Consider the following 21,807-nt stretch of genomic DNA (forward strand, 5'->3'; position numbering starts at 1 on the left):
TTACAACAAATTTAATAGAAAAAAAATCAACACAAATAACATAGTTCAAATCCACATGTTGAAATCCACAAAGAACAATGTTTAAATTCAAATTCATCAACTAAAATATAAAATCCAACAAAATTCTATAATTGCTCAACAAAATTAAAATTAAAATTAGACTATTAGAGTTTGGGGTCTTGGTTGAGTTTCTGTCTGGGCCTATTTTAAGATATAATATGCTAGTCCATAATCTCAAAATATATATTCAAAGCCCATATTTTATGGATTTTTTTGTGGATATTTGACGGGTAATTCACGGATAATTGACGGGTAATTGGCGGATATTTTTCGCGGGTAAACGGGTTTCGCGGGTATGGATAGTAAGTATCCAAACCCATACCCACGAACTAAATGGATAGCGAATTGCAACCACGAAACTATCCGTGGATATCAAATGGTATCCAAACTCACCCTAATAGGTTCGAGTTTTCGCGGATATCCATTACCCGCGGATAGATTGCCATCCCTAACCCCCAATTTTTTTTTTCTAAAATTTTCCTCCCCACTCCAACCCCAGTCCCGCCACCCCCACCCACCCCCCAACCCCCACCCTTCCCCCACCCCCCAATTTTTTTTTTATAAAATTTTTCCTCCCCAATTCCACCCCCCCCCCCTAATCCCCCCCCCCCCCTCCCCAATTTTGTTTTTTGAAATTTTTCTCCCCACCCCACCGCCCTCACCCCTACCCACCCCCCCCCCCCCCCCAAATTTTATTTTTTTAAAATTTTCTCCCCATCCCCCTTTCCAAAAAAATTACTTTTTTTATTTTTTTTAAAATTTTCTACCCCACCCCCACCGACCGCAACCGCTCCCCCATTTTTTAAAATTATATTTATGTCGTTCGGCTCTATAGCTTTCGATCAAAACTCTGACTTTTGTTACATAATTTCTAATATAATAGATCGAACTATTTAATAAACGATAACAAAAAATTACAAAATGATACACGCCGTTTTCATTGTTCAATCAAATTCTTGACCTATAAAGGGGTGGGGAGAAAAATTTTAAAAAAGGGGGGAAGGGGAGGGGGTTGGTGGATGGGTGGGGATGGGGAATTTTTTTTTTAAAAAAAGTTAATTTTTTTTGGGGTAGGGGTGGGGGGGTGGAAGAGGTGGGATTGCGGAGAAAATTATTTAAAAAAAATTGGGGTGGGGGTGGCGGGGCTGGGGTGGGATTGGGGAGGAAATTTTTTTTAAAAAAAATTTAAAAAAAATTGGTGGGGGGGGGGGGGGTGGAGGTGGCGGGTGGGGGCTGGGGCGGGATTGGGGAGGAAAATTTTTTAAAAAAAATTGTTTTGGGGGGAGGGGGTGGGGGTGGGTGGGGTGGGTGGGGTGGCGGGGCTGGGGTGGGATTGGGGAAGAAAAATTTTGAAGAAAATTAAAAAAAAAAAAAAAAATTTGGGAGGGGTGGGTGGGGGTGGCGGGGATGGGGTGGGATTGGGAGGAAAATTTTTAAAAAAAATAAAAAAAAAAATTTTGGGGGGTGGGGGGTGGGTGGGGGTGCCGGGGATGGGGTGGGATTGGGAAGGAAAAATTTTAAAAAAAATTAAAAAAAAAAATTTTTTTTGGGGGGGGGTGGGCGTGGGTAGGGTGGTGGGTGGCGCCCGTGGCAGGTCAGCAGCAAAACGGGTCGGTCCGGATCCATAACAAACGGATCAGATCGGATCTGGACCCGTCAGGTTTAGGGTCTAAATGGGTCGGGTCTAGAACCAGAACCAGAACCGTTGCTTATAGCTCAACGGGTAATGAACGGTTCTGGTTCTGGTCCGGGTAAAACCCACCCATTGACATCCCTACCCCAAACCCCCGACCCCACCCACCCCACCCCCCCACCCACCCTCAAGCCAAAAAAAATTTTTACTCCCCCTAGATAAAAATAAATCAAATTTTACTTTTGTTATTTTATTTTATTTAGTGCCATAAGTGCCAACGAAAATTCAAAATAAAATAAAATAAAATGGTCTTTTTAGCACTTATCGCACTATTAGTGTCATAAGTGCCAAACTTGCAGAACAAATATAGAAACAACAACATCATCTAAACCCTAAACGGAATATTTAAACCCTAAATATATAATCTAAACCATAAATAGAACATCTAAACCCTAAATGGATAATCTAAACCCTAAATGGAATATCTAAACACTAGGGGAAGTGTTTAAAAAGGTCCTTTTGGCACTTATGGCACTAATAGTGCCATAAGTGCCAATAAATAAAATAACAAAAGTAAAATTTGATTTATTTTAATTTAGGGGGAGTAAATTTTTTTTTTTTGGCTTGGGGGTGGGTGGGGGGAGGGGGTGGGGTGGGTAGGGTCGGGGGTCTGGGGCTAGGCAGGGCAGTGAGAGTAAAAAATTTTTTTTTTTTGGTTTGGGGGTGGGTGGTGAGGGGAGGGGGGGGTAGGTGGGTGGGTGGGTGGGGTCGGGGGTCTGGGGGGTAGACAAGGCAGGGGAAGTAAAAAAAAAAAATTGGCTTGGGGATGGGTGGGGGGGTCTTGGGGGTAGATAAGGCAGGGGAAGTAAAAAAAAAAAAATTGGTTTGGGGGTGGGTGGGGTCGAGGGGTCTGGGGGCAGGGGAGTAAAAAAAAAATGGCTTGGGGGGTGGGTGGGTGGGGTCAAGGGGTAGATAGGGCGCTGAGAATTAAAAAAATAAAAAAATAATTTTATTTTTGACTTAGGGGTATATTAGGCATATTGCCTAATTAATGGCCATAATTTGTGTTTTTTCAATTAGTGGCCAAATATTGTGTTTGCATCTTCATTGTGGCCATTTGACACCATTATTTCTAGTTTTATTGTTTTGTCCACATTATAGTTATTTTTATTTTGTTTTTTTTATATAAAAAATATGAAAATTTTAAAAAAAGCACAAAATATTACAAAGATAGCTACAAAATATTTCATGCACGTGTCATTATACATTTATTTATTTTTAAAATTTTAAATTATGTAAAAATGTCACTATTTATGAGTTAAATTAATTGGTAACAAAAAAAATTATGTTAAATTAAATATTAGTATTTCATTTAAAATAGTACTCCCTTCGTCCCGCTTATAACATTCCAAAAAAATGGGACACACAAATTAAGAAAATTTAGGTAAAGTAAATAAAGATAAAGTAAATGAGAAGAGAGATAGAGAGAGTTGCGGAAAAATAAATAAAGATAAAGGTAAACGAAGGGAGAGATAGTGAAGATGAGTAAATCATGTATCATCGCTGATCATTTATTTAATTAATTATTTTATTCGCAAAACAAGTAATTAAAGATACAAGGAACGAAATATTGACAATCGGAGTTAAAAGATTCTTGTAATCAATACCACCGAGCAAAGTAGTCAGAGTTTATAAGTGTTGGAGAAATCAAAGAACATGCCAAAGATGACGACAAGGAGGTTTTAAAACAGTTATACGCGTGTTTCCTTGTAGTGATCGAACAGCTGCCGTGCAGCTATGAGATTGTTGTTTGTTAATATTTTCTTTAATCATTATAGTTTGAGCCACCAAATTCTTCTCAAGCATTTCATCGAACAGCTTCTGAGCCAGATTATGTTCGCCATTGGAAAAGTAACCAGATATCATAGTGTTGTAGGTGACCTCACTCTTGTGAGGCATGGAGTTGAATAAAAGCAATGCGGCGTCGCATTGCCCATTGTGCATGTGGTTTCTGATAGCTACATTGCATTTCACTATGTCGGAGTGCATGAAATAGTTGCTTCTAGGCCTCGCCGGCGGCTCATCAGTATTTTCTGGGACAAGCGCAATATGTCTGAAATGCATGGAATGAGAAAAACCCTGAAAGGAATTTTGTAATTGATCAATTAGCACTCCTTGTGGAATTTGCGCGACGCTACCGGATGAGTACTGGAGGACGTCGTGCAGCAAACTGTCTCAGCATTTCCCTGGTTGGAGCTCCCTGGGGTCCACATTGTCCTAAACCACAAGGAACATCTTCTCGTATCAAATGGATTACCTTTCACTGATGTAGTTGATCACTTCATTGGAGTCGTCAGCCTTGAGTTTACCCGTGTTGTTCTTGTCGGCCTTGCTGAAGATGGCTGCAATCTACTGTGAAGTCTTCACTCCCACTTATATTCTTGATTTACAATGCACCTTCATGTTTTTTTCATATCGATTTTGTAGCATTCAGCTTCCCGGAATTGAACATCAAACTTCTTCTGCATGCAACCATCAACCTCAACATACATATAGCAGATTCATCAAACTTTTGCTGCATTATTTATCAATGTGTGTGGGGGTATACTCGTCATGAAAATATTGCGAACTGGCTCTACAATGCTCTGTGCCTCCACTGTACCACACGTGGGAACACAAAATAATTTTGTGGTGAGACGGCCACCAGCACGGCATATGATCCAGATCTTTTCTTCAGAGCTTCCTTGTGATCATGTACAAGAAGACCTTGTTTCTCCTTATCTGATGGAAGATTTGCATATGCAGCAAGCAAAAGGACAAAACTCCTTTACAATTCCACAACAACGTACATACCATATTACATCATGAATCCAAACTAATACATTTACACAGAATTCCAAATAATCCATCCAATAACTAAACTAATGCCAACTAGACTATATATCCAAATAAATTAGGTGGGAATCAAACCAACGACCTCTTCAATAATGAGTATAACATAAAGCAAACATCCAGCTAAATGAATTTCTCATTATTTTTTTTTTTCATGATAAGTAGTAATTTCTTATTGAAATCTGCAGATGAATTAGTCTCAACTCAAACAGGGAATACTCTAAAATAATAAATTCCAAATTCATAAAGTAAAGGATCCTAAAAAATACAAGTATTACAAAAGTTTCTACACATTTGTAAGAACAATCCTCCCCTAATATTTTAGGAATCAACATATTCATTCATTATTTTCCCTACAAATTCCTCATGTAAGAAAAGCTTTCTTCATATTTGTTCATTTTATTGTTAGATAACACAAGCGCTGCTGGGGCATTCGGTGTCCGAAGGCCCAAGCGGAGAGATGGCCTACATGGAAAAAAACATACGAGAATTCACCAATAGTCTCCACAGTTACACACACCTCCCTCAAAGTGGTGGAAACGCTTAACGTCCCGTAAGATGATCAATCTCCCCTCGAACAGGTCTCCCACATTGAATCTTCATAATCCCATAAGCAACAGCTAACCTTTCACTATGATACTTGAGTGTATGCTGCTTTTCTTCTTCCTCTACATCATGTAGAGCAGATTTTGTGGCGGAAACATATCCATCCTCTTTCATCCTCAAATCTAACTCTTCCAAGAAAGCATGGATGCTTTCGCCATCAGGATGGGTGAAGTCTCCAACAGAAAATGTGTGAATCTTGTTTAGCACTTCAACCTAGCTATATCCCGTTGTTTTGCTAACACCCCGGTCCCTCATTTTTAATTGCGTGTTCTTAGCATCTTCCCATCTGCCCGAAGCTGCATATAAGTTGGAAAGAAGAACATACACCGAAGAGCTCCATGGTTCCAAATCAAACAATATCTCAGCTGCCTTTTCTCCCAATTCTATATTTCCATGAATCCTGCTAGAACCAAGTAGAGATCCCCATGTTGTTGCATCTGGCTCAAAAGACATGCTTTTCATTAGGTTTTGAGCTTCGTCTAGGAGCCCAACTCGACCTAGAAGATCAATCATGCAGCCATAGTGCTTTATATTTGGCACTATGCCGTGATCATGTCTCATGGAATAGAAGTAATGTTTTCCTTTGTCTACCAAATCCGTGTGACAACAAGCAGTCAAAACACCACACTAAATCAAAACAAGTGAATACTTTCAATCAACAGATGGAGATGAATATTTCACATGAACAACAATTAATCAATCAAAATTGACAGATGTCCTACACTATTCATTCTCAAATTAGTTCCGAGTTCAATTGTACAACATGAGTCGTACAAGACTACAAATAGCTCTAAGAAATACTTTGAGCTTTGTATTATTGGCAATCAAAAAACAAGTAGTCATCAAATGCCTTTTATGCTTCAAAAACAAGAAAAAATGTATAAACACAATTAGAATTTAGCATTGTAATTTCATTTGGTTGGATAGACGTTTGTTTCATTGACTCAAAATATTGGAGAGCTTCTTGACCAAAGCTATGTCTTGCATAACCATTAATGATTGAACTCCACTATATCACATCTTTATCCTCAATTTTCTTGAAAACATCATATGCCTCCTTGATGTTTCCACACCTACAGTACATTGAAACAAGAGCATTTCCCACGCTGTAGCTAAATTCTAATGCTCCTTTAACAACACGCCCATGTATTTGCCATTGGAAAAGTAACCGGATATCATAGTGTTGTAGGTCACCTCACTCTTGCGGGGCATCGAGTGGAATAAGCGCATGTGGTTTCTGATAGCTACATTGCATTTCACTATGTTGGAGTTGGTGAAATTGTTGCTTCCAGGCCTCGCCGGTGGTTCGAAGAGGTGGTTAGTACTTTGACGCTGCCCATTAGTTCTTGATCTGCGCAAGATGGTGGTATGGAGATATCTTAAACGCATGGAACAAGAAATGGCTATTTATTGTCACGAATCAATCTGAATTCGGGGATGAAACTGAACATATACAACCGGAATTGAAAATTCCGATGAAAGGTTGTGGTTTGATTATTGATTTGATAATCAAAAACACCAATGGAGATGTCTGAAACGCATGGAATGAAAATTGGCAATTGAATCAATCTGAATTTGGGGATGAAATTGAATTTTAAGTTAAGAGATGGGCTGCCACAAGTGGGCTGAAGGAGGGAAATGGGCTGCCAAGAAATGGGCCTGAGGTTTGGGCCAACAATTTCAACAATAATTTTGAAGAAAGTTTCCACCTATGAGAAATGTGAGCTGAGGAAAGGGATCCTTTGAAGCTCTGAGGTCTTGTACCTTTGAAGCATGAGAGTAATTTACATAACTCACCTTTGCCTTATTATTTTCAAAAAAGAAAAAAGAAAAAACCTCACTCTTGCCTTATAAAAAGACTTTTATCATTTTCCAAGTCAATTGGGTTTGAACAAGTCAGCTTCATCTTCATATCTGAAAATTTATTTATATTTATTTATATTGGACAAAACAGTTTCAAATGTGATGAATAACAAAAAACTATAGCCTGCTTGAATTTACGAGAAATTATGATTAAAATTTTTGGTGGAAGCAGAGTACCTTGTTTCAATCTTTTTTTATTGGCCGATTAACTAAACTCAAATTGTATATTCCCTTCGTCCCATGAATCTTTAGTCACTTTTCTTTTTCAGCCGTCCCACGAATCTCGACTCTTGAGTCATTTCCAAATATAGTAAGAATTAGATAAAAGATAAGGATTATTAATAAGGGTGTAATCGAACCGAGCCGAACCGAATACTGGTGTGCTCAAGTTTGGTTTGTTTAGTATCGAATCGAATCTCGAACTTTACGTACTGAATACTTTGAGGCTCACAAGCCTAATCGAACCTATACGAACTTTCTAAATTTATATTTATATTCAAAATATTGATTATTTTATTTTAAAAATAAATTATTTTATTCAAAATAATAAATATATTAATTATTTTCTTATAATAAATAAAAGGGTTAATTGCCGAAAAAACCATATACTTTTTCGATTTTTGGTTATTTCCCATGACAAAAAAAGTCTGAACAGAAATCCATGAATTGAAAACTTAATTGTAATTTTCCCCCGCGTCCATTTTCCGGCGATCTCCGATGGAGCTCCGATCCAACGTGGCATAATTCATTCCATCTGTCAAAATAAATTGATGACTAGGCAGCCACATCGCCTGATGACTAGGCAGCCACATCGCCGCCGCCTGAAAGAGGAAATGGGAGAGCGAAGGCGGCGAGGCGAGAGGGCAGAGGTTGGAGGCGAGACGAGGGCGGCGGAAGTGGGAGCCGGGATCTGAATCAGTTACCCAAATTTCTGAAAGAGGCGCCGCAGATCTGGTTCTGTCTCCCTCCCTCTGCTTTGTCAAGCAATGAGCCCTAATTAATGAGAATAGAGGCGAGCGAACTGGAAGAGGAAATGGGAGGGCGGAGGCGGTGTGTGGAAGCGGCGAGGCGAGAGGGCAGAGGTTGGAGGCGAGATGAGGGCGGCGGAAGTGGGAGCTGGGATCTAAATCAGTTCTCTCAAAACTAATTGTCGTGCCAACTGCCAATCGCTGCCGGCGTAGGGGACTCGGGGTGGAGTCACGAGGCTCGGGCAAGGCGACCGGTTACTGGTTTGCTGGCGCCGGAGGTCGAGGTGACGGGACTCAAAAAAGCTTCACTATCGCCGCAAAACTCCATTCCCGGCGATGACACGCTGGAAATCCGATTGCCACCTCGGATTCAATTTGGGGAAAAATTGGACGCGGGGGAAAATTACAATTAAGTTTTCAATTCATGGATTTCTGTTCAGACTTTTTTTGTCATGGGAAATAACCAAAAATCGAAAAAGTATATGGTTTTTCCGGCAATTAACCCTAAATAAAATTAATTAGAGATTTAATACAATTATTATTAATTTTAGTGGATAAATAAAAGTTGTATCTACCAATAATTTATATTTTTCAAGCTGAATCACTTGCCGAACATGTTCACGAGCTAACGAGCCGAATAATACTAAGCTCAAGTTTGGTTTGTTTATTTATCGAGCTTCTCTAAACGAACTTGAACGAACTTTTTTCGAGCCGAGCTCCGAATAGTTAGCGAGCAGCTTGGTTTGTTTACAGCCCTAATTATTAATTACATTTTCTCTCCTACTTTATCACTTTAATTACATTCTCTCTCGTACTTTATCAGTTTTATACTAATCTACAACTCCTGAATTCCCGTGCTGAAAAGAAGTGACTCAAGATTCGTGGGACGGAGAGAGTATATTAGTTGAAGTTTAGGATGCTATATTTCCCCCTTTTTGTTTTCTTTATTATTTCTTTTGTTTCACTGTTCCGCTAATGTTATAGGATGAAAACATATATCTAAGAGCACTCCCAACAGAAATCCCAAAATTATGCTCCTATATTCCTCCCTAAAGCTTCCCTATTTAATTTTAGGATTTCGATTTTATAAATGGATACACCAGATCTCCTATTTTCTACATTAAAACAATAATTATGTGTGGGCCCTACTAATTATAAGCTTAAAATAAATTTAGGGTGGGTGTAAATTTAAGATTGAATTTAGGTGGGTGTAAAATTTTTTGTGGGCCCCATCCAATTTAGGGGATCTGCTGGATGCATTTTTTATCTCATTTTCAATTGTTTTAGCTTAAATTTAGAGTTAGTGGTGCATTTAGGTGATCTGCTGGAAGTGCTCTAAGGTGACTTACTAACAAAGTACAAAAATCACGACGATATTCATGCAACTACACGTAACTTTTCCTTAAAAAAAAATACAATTTCTTTCCTATTTTATTATAAATTATTTATTTTTTAACATTCTGGCCGAGTCTTATGACCTATATGATTGAGATGGAGGTGGAGGAAGTATTATATTTTTCAGGTATTAATATATCAAAGTAAAAATATATTTTAAAATTTGAATTTGATGTGAAAGAAACCCGGCCAAATGACAAGAGTTTTAAGTGATCAAGCTAATTGGAATTATTCGAAAGAAACGCAAAAATTTGTGTGCAACATGTTGCAACATGCAACATTGATATTTATGCCTTCCAGTAATATATAAATATGCGTATTTGTGGGTTCTGGGGGTTATGGGTCAACCCTGTTCCATGGTGCAACATGTTGCACCCAAAACCACCTCTTCAAAAAATAAAGTGTAAAATTAATTTAAGATTGATCGAGTCGAGCTCGATTCAAGCTTCAACAATATTTGGTACACAAATTTGTTTAAGTAAATGTTTAGACCACTATATGACAATAATAAGATTATTCTTTATGTGTGCGTGTGTTGGCCAAGCGGTAAGGGGTTAATGTTCAAGACCAAAGGTCTTGGATTCAAGTTCTCTGTGGTGCGACCTAAGTTTCTTTATTTAATATTATTAATCTATCAAAAAAATAATAATAATATCATTCTTTCGTACTAGTTCAATGAGAAAAACTCCATCAGGAAGCAACATCTAAACAAACTCACCCAACAAAAAATGCAATAAAATTGTTTTTAAAATGGTTAGTTATCCAAAACTTCATCATCTTTGAGACAACTTGGGATTTGGACACTATATTTAAAACCTTCCAATAATAACTACACACAAAAACAATAAAGCCAATGTTCATTATTTATTAAGATATACTTGCAACTTGCAAACCAAAACACACGACATGTTTACATTGCAGATAAGAGTAAACATTTCTTATAAGAAAGCAAAGAAACAATTGTGTGAAAAAAGGTTAGTATGAGAAGCACAGCACAGCTGATATCTTCAAGTAATTCCTCCTCACTCTTGCCATCCATCTCCCACGTCGAAGCCGTTCATATCTGTTCACACTCTCAAACACATTTGAGTAGCAAAAATCTGATGATGAAACCACAACATTCTTCCCCAATCTGTTGAACATGCTGCAGATCATCTCATCACTGCCTAGGAAGTTGCTGATGATCCCACTGCGTCGCAGTATCTCAACATCTTTGGTGGATCTGATGAAACAATGTATGAAAAACAAGTAATCTTTCACATACCTTGGATGATCATTAGGGAAGCAGAGCTCGTACGCGATCAAGTTCCTTAAAAGAGACTCAGTTTTATCAGATATGCATAAAGGTGGGAGTTTTATGACTCCTTTGGTGAAACTGATATCCCTTAGACTGATCCCTCTCGACCCGTGTAGCCTAATCCCGCCCTCCTCCATCTCCGAGGCAGAGTATGTGTGGTGCACCGTGTTGCTACCGTTGTTTTCAGTGAAGTGCTTGGCTGAGAATGAGAATGAGAAGCAAGAATCATACACTAGGCCTAATAGATGCTCTGCATTGTGTAACATATCTGAACTTGAGTCGAGCTTTGAGGAATCCGGCCATGGGAGCACGTCTCCGGCTAGGAAGAGGAGGAGATCGTGTATGTTATCGTCTGGATCTTCCATCTTTGTCATGTCGAAAAGCTCATTCAACACGAAGAAAGGGAGCTGGTTCTCTAACAACAGGAGATCATGTCTTATTTGAACCAACATATGATCAAATTGAAATATTTGATCATTCTTGTCTCTCAAATCACTAAACCAGTAGCTTCTCAGCAGCTCAATCACAAAGCATCCATCAAGAAGCAACATCTCCACAAACTCATCTTGATCAAGACTGATTGATTTCGGGTAGTAAAGGCGAGCCTTCTCCTCCATGCTCCTCACTTCCAACACACATTTCTCAATGCTCAACTCATCTCTTCTTCCTACTACTTTTCTTAGATACCTCAGTTTGTGTTGCTCCATGCCCTTAACGCGATCTTTCCCACGATGAATTGGACCTATAGAAACTATTTCGGGTTCAAAATCCTTTTCGTTTACTTGCCTTAGGTGTTGATCCACTTTAGCTATGATAGGCTTTGAGGGAGTGAATGAAGTAGACAAATGATCAAGCAAGTTTTCAATCCTAACAGTAACACAATCTCTCTCCTCTGTCATCTTCAAGAATTAAACCAAGAAACCAGAAAATATATATGCTACAGAAGAAAAAAGCAATAAAAATATTAAACATTTAGCAATCTACATAGGTTCATTTGTTATTGAAACTTGCATTAATTCAAGCATACTTACTAGATTAGCAGCAGAGCTCCTCAGACGAAAAAAGTTAGAGAAACTAGTGCACCTTAAGCTGTCGTGGTTGCTGCAGCTGATTTCTTCGCGCTATTTTCTTTTTAAAGAGCTTTCTTCCCATCTTTGCATTATTGTATTGACAAAGTGAGCGTTTGGTGCAACTAACCAGAAATTATTGTATTCATAAAGTGAATCTTGTGACAGAAATTAAGTCAATTTCCAAGAACTTTACTTTAGAGAAAGACTTCATGCTTAAGAAAGTTCCTAGTGAAATACCTATTAACAAATCAAGTTGACTGGTTCAAGTCTTTTTAGTCTTCTCTTGAGGTTTTTGCCTCAGTTGACTTGAACAAAATGAAGTCTTCTTTTAAGCCATGGCTGAAATCAGCAAGCTTATAACTTCTTTATCCAAAAAATCTTATGCTTCAATGGTAAAACACCTCAAAGGTGAGATCTGTACCAAAACAACAAAGACCTTAATGCAATGGAAATTACATTTCTCATGCATAGAAAATTCTTGAACACAAAATCTCAAACTCTGGTTAAGTTGTTTAGTTCTTCACCTTCCCTTAAAATGATCTTGTGTCTATAAATCTAGATCGACACGAAGAATGTAAAGAAATGGCACACACATCAAGATTTGATCACTAGTGTGTCAAAGGAGCATCCAAGGTTTGATTGAGAATTTGAGCAACACTACTCAACCTAAGCCCAAAATATTTGAAGTGGATGATCGCTTGCGCCAAGTGAATGCAAAGGATTATGAACCAAAGATAGTGGTCTGCAGCAACTTGTGCAGAGAGGAGATTATCTCACCATAGAAAAACTGGTCCAAAAAAGTAAGAGAAATGGAAGAAATTTCCCTCCAATGCTACTTAAAGTTGATGCAGATGAGTTTGTGTGAATGCTGCTTCCTCATCGGGCTCGTGAGAAGGCACGAGCATGTCTCTGATGAATCGACAGAGAAAGACAAGACACTCATCCAGCATCAGATGTGAATCATCTCTAATTAGGCCTAATCTGCCAATGTTTCACTCCATTTTCAACTCAAACTCCCTCCAAGGCTAAAGATAGGAACTCATTAGCCCACATAAACTCTGCCTCGGAGCTGAAGGAGGCCGGTATTCGCCTCAAACGGTCTAAACAGAATCTCCTCACTTTCAAGGCCAGAGTCCTCAAATTCCCACATCTGCAAGTCTCAGGCAAGACAGAGTCCCTTCTAAGGAACACCTCTGCCTCGATGATGATCATCCAAAACACGTGACAGACTTTGCGTTCTTCATGCATTGCCTCATCAGATCCACAAAAGTAACTACGTAGGAGACGAAACTACTTCAATAGTCCGTAGTCCGTGATCAAGTATGTGGCCGCTGCTACTCACCTTAACACAAACTGTTTTTGCTATACTTGCTTTTGAGCATAGAAATGATGTGATTAGAGTGAGTTTTACTTCAATGTGATTCAACTATGTATGTATGTAGGGACAGAATCATTTCTAACCTTATCAACTGTTTATCTAACGTAAGAGATTCAAGTAAAAAATCTCTTTAAAATCTTCCTTCACAGCCAAATACACTGCAACAGTTTCTAGTAATGTTGAATCATGATGCAAAATTGCATTTTCGTAGTAAATTACCTTGGAATTTAGCTAACAGTAAAAAAGAAAAAAGAAAGTGGAAAAAGAAAAAGTTCTAAACTTCAACTGATAGTAATAATATATACAATTGGAACTGTTTCACATATGAATGGATCAAGTTGATTTGTTCAAGGCTTTGCGTAAGTTGACTTGAAAAATGAAGTCTTTTCTAAAACTTGTTCATCTAAACAATCAATAATTTCACCAAATCTTTTCTTATATCTATCATGGATTCAGCATCATATTTTATTCATACATTTCTCTTTTGCATGCTAACAACAGTAAATGGTTAGTTCCGTATAAATTAGTTACTGAACTTAATTTCAACAAATTGCACACCAACTTTAATTTGTATTAAAATTACTCAAACTTGCATACTCGCCCATTTTCTAGCCAAAGTTTGTGCCTTAAACAACATTGTTTCCACCAACTATACAATACGACATCGATTCTATTTTTTCCGCGAAGCCATATTTATTCATGTCACCACGTTGAAAAAATTTCTCCTTTTTCTTTTTGTTAAAGCCAACTCACATTTCTAGCCAAAGTTTGTGCCTAAAACAACATTGTTTCCACCAACTATACAATACGACATCGATTCTATTTTTTCCGCGTAGCCATATTTATTCATGTCACCACGTTGAAAAAATTTCTCCTTTTTCTTTTTGTTAAAGCCAACTCACATAAAAAATGTCACGCAATAAATTTTTGGCTCCTTTTCCTTTTTGTTAAAGCCAACTCACGTAAAAAATGTTACGCAATAAAATTTTGGCATTTACATAGGATTAAATAAGACCGAAATTTTAATTCCAAAAAAATTAATGTTTATGCATTAATTGACCAAGTATTGACTAAAAGTTAAAATTCAAGTATATTTCGTGTATTTACAAGCAATTAACATAAGTAATATTAATATATCTATATATAATATAAAGGAGGAGTTTTTTATCTCTCAATTTTTTCCTCCAAATTTTCTCTCTTTTTTTTCTTTTTAATTTATTTTCAAAAAAATAGTTAATTTTAATTCATGAAAAAAATTCAATACGACTGTTGAATTAAAGATTACGAAAAAATCTTTAATTCGATTCAAAACCTTAAAAAAAACTGAAATAAATAAGTTATGATCATTTTAAAGTGTCTAAATATATTTTTTTTACTCTTATTTATCTTTAATGTTGAACATCATACTCTTTTTATATTTTGTTTTCGTTTACTCGTGAAAAAGAATAGAGTTAATATATGAAAGTAGCCATTTTCTTTTAGTAAATTTAAAATTTACCTACTCAAATAAAAACTTTAAAAATTACCCACTTTTTGTGTTAAATGACTAAACTGCCCCTAAAATTAAAACTAAAAAATTACCCACATCAAATATCTATTTCCCTCCTCTCGGTCTCTCACTCTCTCTCTCTCTCTCGCCTTCCTCCCCCACCCGCTCGCTCTCTCTCTCTCGGCTGACACATCACAATTTACAATCATATTTTTTAAATTTTTTTAGTATTAAAAGTTAGAAAATTAATTTATAGTAATTGGAATAGATATTAGGTGAGTTTTCCAAGTTGGCGTGGCTTTCACCACTGGATGCAAAAGTAAGTCATATATAAAAAAAAAATTAAATACAAATAATAGAAAATGATCATTCTCTCAAAAAAAGGACGATTTCTTAAAATATTACACAAAAACGAGCTGATGAACAGGAGAATCACAAATTTGGTGTTGGAGAAGAGCGCAATGTGTTGAAATTTCATTTTTTTTTTTCTTCTTTCCTTTTCTTTTAGTTTGAGGGTTGGATTGAGGTAATTGTTGAGTTAGGGTTTAAATCTGAGTTTCAAAACGATTTCTCAGAATCAAAATCTCGTTGAAGAAGATGAGGGCTTCTGCAACAGCTCTCATTCGCAGAGGAATTGGTGTTAAATTCGGTACTCTGACTCATCCATTCTCTCTCTACCCTTCTGATCTGCGTAATGTCGGTTTCCAAGGTACGAGACATTTCTCATCTATGCTCAGAGTAGATTTCAGTTGTTTAAACGACATACATTTCGCTCGTTTCCTGTTTCGTGAAATGATGAGAGTTAGGCCACGGCCTTGTCATTCCATGTTCAACAAACTGCTGAATGCTGTTGTCAAGATGGAAGAATACACAACTGCCCTATACATGTTCGACGAAATGCGTCAATTAGGTGGACCTATAGATTTGTGCACGATGAATATCATCATCAATTGTTATTGCCTTGTGAACAGGGTGAACTTTGGGTTTGCTATGTTGGGCTGCATCTTAAAGCTCGGTTACGAACCAGATGTGGTGACTTTTACTACTCTCGTGAAAGGACTTAGCCTAAGTGATAGGGTGGTTGAGGCAGAAAATTTGTTCTTTTACTTGTTAGATCATAATCTCTCTGTGACAGATGAAGTTATGCTTCGCACTCTGATCAATGCACTTTGCAAGGTAGGAAGGGTAGAGGAGGCTGAGCATGTTCTGAAAGTCATGGTAATGCGGAACATTAGCCCTAATGTCATCACTTATACCACGATGATGGATGGGTACTCTTCACAAGGGCAAATGGAAAAGGCAAAAGGAATATTTCGTTCCATTGTGGAACAGGGACTTGAGCCAGACATAATCTCCTACAGCAGTCTGATCAATGCACTTTGCAAGGAAGGAAGGATAGAGGAGGCTGAGCATGTTGTGAAAGCCATGATAATGCGGAACATTAGACCTAATATCATCACTTATACCACGTTGATGGATGGGTACTCTTCGCAAGGGCAAATGGAAAAGGCAAAAGGAATATTTCGTTCCATTGTGGAATACGGACTTGAGCCAGACATATACACCTACACCAGCCTGATCAAGGGATATTGTAAGAAAGGCAAGGTTGATGAAGCTTGGTGCCTTTTCCACGAAGTTTCTCGTAAAGGTTTACAACATACAACCGTCACATATAACACCATGCTTCATGGATTATTTTGTTCTGATAGATTTAATGAAGGTTGGAAGCTTTTCAATGATATGGAAGCGGATCAGCAAGTACGCCCTGACATAATCACCTATCATATTCTAGTCAAAGGTTTGTGTGCAGATGGAAGAGTTGCTGCTGCAAGAGATATTCTTCATCAACTTCCTTCAATAGGGCTGCGACCTGATGTTCCAATGTATACCATGATTTTTGACTCACTTCATCGAAAGGGGTTAATGGAGGAGGCAAAGTGTTTGCTGAAGGAAATGGAAGGAAATGGTATGAAGAAAGATGAAATTCTTGAGAGATTGATTAGAGAGAGGGTTGAATTGTAAATTTAATAAAAATCACCCTTTAAATAAGAAATAATAGCTGATCTTATAAGTCAGTTTTTGATCTTGTATATTATGCTAGTATATATTATGTGTAGTTAGATGCAATAGTATGTTGTGTTGTTGATTGCTTACAGATTTGCATCATGTAGTGGGTTTGTTAGAGATGCATGGAAAATTCTTTGGAGAAAGGATAATTGTCTTGCAATTGCTAATATGGATTCAATAATATCTGAGATAGCATCACCTTCAATGATGCTGTAGGTGTGTGTTAAGTTCTCCTTGTCGATGCCTTCGACACGGTCTTTGACACTCTTATACTGACCCCCATCGCCAAAATGGATAACCTTAAAGGGTGGCAACGCCGCCATCCCCTTCCAAGATCTCGATGTTCTTGATGGCCTGAGGCATGATCTTGGGGATGAGGGAGTCAGCGGCCAGCACCACGGCTTTGAACATCCTTGCAGCTGGGATGGAGGAAGGGAAGGGATCTCCTCTGTTGTAGTAGAGTTTGAGCTTTAGATTCTGCTAAGCAGCCTTTCACACTCAAAACTTGATAGACACCGCAACAGTTTTTCTATCAACAGCAACCAATCCCGTAGTTTGAGAACGATATATGATAAGACCAGTTGCAGTGAAATGCCTGCACACCATCAAGCATAACTAGGCTAGGCTCAATCACCTTGAAAATCTCTCGATTCATCCACTCTGCAAGAATCCTAAGGCTCTCACAACTCTTTCCAAAGGTAAGAAAAATGCTGAAGCATTCAAGGTATTTTCCTTTCCATAGTGTGGAGCATCTCTATCCAAACGAGCAATAGTTCCTACAAAAATAGACACCTTTTCAGCAATATCATTTCCGACCACCAGAATTTGAAGCCCCACATATGCAGCCTCAGGAACAAGAGGGATCTCCTCATGGATAAGGAATCGTATAGCACAAGGCTCGTAAAGGAAGAAGCCCAAATCATGAACCGTGGGACTTGTCTATGTCTACCACGAAGTTGGTGGCGTATGACGTTCCGATGGACTCAGTGTCGAAGGTAAGGCAGGCAGTTGAAGGGCGGGTATCTCCTCCTCCGATCCCAACCTCTCCATTTCTTACACAAAAACTCCACCGTATGTCTCGCACTTTGCGAAGCAATTAGGTCAAGGATTTTCCGGCTGATTTATTGCTCGCTTTCTACATTTTAGGATCGGAAATCTCCTTGCTTTTAGAATTATTCAGTTTGTTACATTCTGTTGCAAAATAACCTATTTTTAGTAGAAGCCCTAATTCACCCCAAAAATATCTTCCTTACAGATATACTCCAGCAGCATCCTTACCCTACAGATATACAAATACATTTCTATATATACCTTGCAGATTTTATCAGAATCGAAATCTGTATATTTTTGCGTGTAATCAATACTGTCAGGTTTGTCATTCTTAATTTTTCTACTTTGTTAATGGTTTTTGTATCTTGTATACATTTGGATTGATCGTATGTTTGTCGGATTTTTAGATTTGTGAATGAAATGATTTAGATATTAATCATGCAGTTTAATTTGTATGAATATCGGCAGTTGGATCATTTGCAATTCTGGTAATCAAATCACAACCTTTTTTCAGAATTTGCAATTCCGTTTGTCATATACATATGTATTCACTTTGATCCCCGAAATTCAGATTGATTCGATTGCCATTTCTCAATATCCCATGCGTTTCAGACATCTTCTCATTGTCTTAATTTTGTCCAAACGAAATAGGCCAAGTCGGCTGGGAGTAGAAAATAGAATCTTAGTCTCTTGGGGTGAGGAATGTTTGTGTTCCTATCATAGCTTATGTCATGTGTCATGTTTCTAGCAATGTCATTTGTCAACTAATGCAAATCATACACTAACTCCAATATTTTTCAATTGATAGAAAATGGATATCCAGTCGTTGGTATGTGATAACGGAACTGGAATGGTGAAGGTTAGTATAAATTCACAGAAAATTGTTATGAGATTCCATTATTACTGCATGCATGTCCTTCAATAAGAGATGTCACACAAATTGACAATGAAGGATATTAAAGGTGAGACTACCGGTGCTTATATACATTTGTTTTACTTAGGCCGGGTTTGCCGGGGAAGAAACTCCAAGAGCAGTTTTCCCCAGCATCGTTGGACGACCCCAACGCACCGGTGTGATGGGACAAATGGATGCATACAACTGGGATGATATGGAGAAGTTATGGCATCACACTTTCCACAATGTGCTTCGTGTTGCTCCGGAGAAGCATCCCATCCTTGTAACCGAGCAGCCTCTGACTCCCAAGGCCAATAAGGAGAAGATGGCTCAGATAATGTTTGAGAAATTCAATGTCCCCGCAATGCACTTTGCAATTCAAGCTGTTCTGGCTCTCTACGCCACTGGCCGTACAACAGGTGAAGTTAAACTTCTTCTTTTTTCCTCTTCTTTTCATTAATTTGTAGTTTGTTTTTTTTTTCTTGATAGGTGTTGTGTTGGATTCTGGTGATGGCATGAGTCATATTGTGCCTATTTATGAGGCATACTCGCTGCCGCATGCTATCCTTCGTCTGGACCTAGGCGGGCGCGACCTAACGGACTATCTCATGAAGATGCTCACCGAGAGAGGCTACATGTTCACCACATCTGAAGAGCGGGAAGCTGTCCGTGATGTCAAGGAGAAGCTTTCATACGTGGCCCTCGACTATGAGAAGGAGCTCGAGACAACTAAGACTACCTCCAACGTCGAGCAGAACTACAAGCTACCCGACGGCCAAACCATTAGTGTTGGGGCCGAGAGGTTCCTTTGCCCGGAAGTACTCTTCCAGCCATCTTTCATCGGAATGCAAGCTGTTGGGATTCATGAGACCACCTACGATTGTATCAAGAAGTGTGATGTCGACATGAGGAAGGATTTGTATAGTAACATTGTGCTAAGCGGCGGCACGAGTATGTTCGTAGGCTTTGCTGATCGCATGAGCAAGGAGATCACTGCATTGGCTCCTAGCAGCATGAAAATTAAGGTTGTCGCCCCGCCTGACAGAATATACAGTGCTTGGATCGGAGGGTCGATTCTTGCATCTCTAAGCACATTCCAACAGGTAGAGTTTCATCTTGTTGTTGGTTACACTTTCAGGTTGCATTTTCTCTGGTTGCAAATTTATCATAGGAATGATAAGAAAAATGAGAAAATTTTAACATAGTTTTGCGATCCCCATCTTTTCTTTATCTTGTGTACTCAAGCTATAATAGAAAACGTACATAGGAAAATATTTATCACAATAGACTGTAATAATATGATCATGGATTTGGCATGTGAACATTATTTAAAAAATTTATACTTATGAATTTAGGGGTTCACTTAATTAGTGATTATTGCTAAGTGAGTTAATTTGATTCAATTATGAGTAGTGAAACACCTTTTAAATTGTATTTGGAACGAGTATGGTATATAGGGATGTCAATGCAGCCCGGAACCCGTGGGCCGACCCGAATAACCCGACAAATTAGATGGTTAGGGTTGAAAAATCGCAACCCGAAAAAATCTCCAGCCCGATTAGCCCGCACCCGACTAACCCGGAACCCGATAGGGCTAGCCCGAAAACCCGATGGGCTGGCCCGGTGGGCTGACGGAATTGTGACTGATGCATCCAGTTACAACTTCTGCTATGTTTAGATCTATGGTATTTGCTTAAATATATATATATATGTAGCCTCATTAAAAAAAAAAGTGAAATTAATTAGTTGGAATATATATGTGTGTATATGTGCAATCTCATTAAAAAAAGTGAAATTAATTATGAATTTTTTTGTAGAAATTGATTATTAGTATCTCATTAGTTAGAAATTAATTATTAGTATCTCATTTTAAAGTGATACCAATTTTTTTTTTTCTGTTAATGAGACGTGCATGGCAAATCCACTAATTATTCAGTAATAATCCAAATTGATTCTAGTGCATTGATACATGTTAAATTTTACTATCTCATTTTAATATAATTTTGTTTATGTAATCTTGAATATCTTATATTTTTGCATTTCATAATTTGCTATATAATTTATATCTTTAACATCTATGTATATTTTATACATTATACATTAGATCATTAGGAATAATAAAATACAAATGATAATTTTATTTTTACGCCTTTAACCTGATTAGCCCGATGGGCTAGCCCGAAACCCGAAAGTTTAGGGTTAGGGTTGAAGATTTACAACCCGAAAAAATCTCCAACCCGATTAACCCGCACCCGACTAACCCGAAATCCGATAGGGCTAGCCCGAAAACCTGGTGGGCTGGCCCGATTGACATCCCTAATGGTATATACACTATAGACGGGTCTAGGTGGACCATATCATTTTGGTTTAGCCTCATCATTTCATTTCATCGGCGTGTTAAGTATTAACTTATTTTTTAAATATTATTTATAAATTATAATGTAAATTATTTCCCACCAAAATTCAATAGCATGCATACTAGTTATCATAGATTAGAGTGAAATGGGGGAAGATGACCGCAAGACAAAAAAAAAAAATCACGGAACATGTGAACAAAATGAAAAATTGGTGATATTTATGTTTTCCACTATTTTCTGTCGAAGAGAATTTGATCTCATTATCTTCTGATTTTATTATAATTATTGGATTTCTTGTTTATGATGAAACAGATGTTGATATCCAAGGGTGAATTTGATGAGATGGGTCCATCAGTTGTCCACAGAACATTTTTAGGTCCACAGAAGATTCAAAATTAAAGACGAAAATATTCGTAGCTAAACCATAGACAATCAAGATTAACGACGAAAATTCCAAGTTTCACGGCGGAATGATAGACCTCGGGTTGTGCTTGGTCGTACTCTTCACCTACGATGGTAAATATAGTCGTTAAATTTAACGACCAATTAAAGGAGGAAAGTAGTCGTTAATTGATGTTTTTCATTTTTTTTATATTCTGCCATAAAGTCGTAGTCACAAATATTTTTATTTTTTATTTTTTTTAGTATTCCGTCGTAAAGTAGTAGCTATATGTATATATATTTATTATTTTTTTAATATTCCGTCCTAAAGCCGTAGCTATATACATGTTTCTTTTTATATTCCGTAGTAAAGCCGTAGCTATATATATTTGTTTTTTTAATCTTC

At 37.8% G+C, this 21,807-nt stretch overlaps 3 protein-coding genes and 1 pseudogene across 5 annotated transcripts; 2 read left to right on the forward strand and 2 right to left on the reverse strand.

Annotated features, from left to right (window-relative positions):
• Positions 1 to 5,076: 5,076 nt before the first annotated feature.
• On the reverse strand, positions 5,077 to 6,446 carry LOC131012968 (pentatricopeptide repeat-containing protein At4g02750-like; annotated as a pseudogene).
• Positions 6,447 to 10,262: 3,816 nt separating this feature from the next.
• On the reverse strand, positions 10,263 to 11,995 carry LOC131012449 (putative UPF0481 protein At3g02645). Of its 2 annotated transcripts, XM_057940405.1 has the most exons (3): positions 11,746 to 11,995; positions 10,682 to 11,651; positions 10,263 to 10,606 (listed from the first exon to the last, which is right to left on the reverse strand). In XM_057940405.1, exons 2-3 carry the CDS (start codon positions 11,611 to 11,613, stop codon positions 10,393 to 10,395), a joined length of 1,146 nt encoding a protein of 381 aa, XP_057796388.1. In that variant the 5' UTR covers positions 11,614 to 11,651; positions 11,746 to 11,995; the 3' UTR covers positions 10,263 to 10,392. The 2 variants fall into 2 exon arrangements, with proteins under 2 accessions (XP_057796388.1, XP_057796387.1); XM_057940404.1 differs by having other exon boundaries at positions 10,263 to 11,651; positions 11,746 to 11,992.
• A 2,995-nt stretch (positions 11,996 to 14,990) lies between these two features.
• On the forward strand, positions 14,991 to 16,738 carry LOC131012448 (pentatricopeptide repeat-containing protein At5g16640, mitochondrial-like). Its single transcript, XM_057940403.1, has one exon. The coding sequence runs from the start codon at positions 15,249 to 15,251 to the stop codon at positions 16,671 to 16,673; it is 1,425 nt and encodes a 474-aa protein (XP_057796386.1). The 5' UTR covers positions 14,991 to 15,248; the 3' UTR covers positions 16,674 to 16,738.
• A 60-nt stretch (positions 16,739 to 16,798) lies between these two features.
• On the forward strand, positions 16,799 to 21,807 carry LOC131012451 (actin-1-like). Of its 2 annotated transcripts, none has more exons than XM_057940407.1 (5): positions 16,799 to 18,088; positions 18,577 to 18,627; positions 18,770 to 19,082; positions 19,153 to 19,766; positions 21,333 to 21,807. In XM_057940407.1, the coding sequence occupies exons 2-5, from the start codon at positions 18,580 to 18,582 to the stop codon at positions 21,417 to 21,419; spliced, it is 1,062 nt and encodes a 353-aa protein (XP_057796390.1). In that variant the 5' UTR covers positions 16,799 to 18,088; positions 18,577 to 18,579; the 3' UTR covers positions 21,420 to 21,807. The 2 variants fall into 2 exon arrangements, with proteins under 2 accessions (XP_057796390.1, XP_057796391.1); XM_057940408.1 differs by lacking the exon at positions 16,799 to 18,088 and adding an exon at positions 18,412 to 18,463.

The sequence above is a fragment of the Salvia miltiorrhiza genome, chromosome 2 (genome assembly GCF_028751815.1).
Source record: "Salvia miltiorrhiza cultivar Shanhuang (shh) chromosome 2, IMPLAD_Smil_shh, whole genome shotgun sequence".
In the NCBI taxonomy this organism is placed as follows: Eukaryota; Viridiplantae; Streptophyta; class Magnoliopsida; order Lamiales; family Lamiaceae; genus Salvia; species Salvia miltiorrhiza.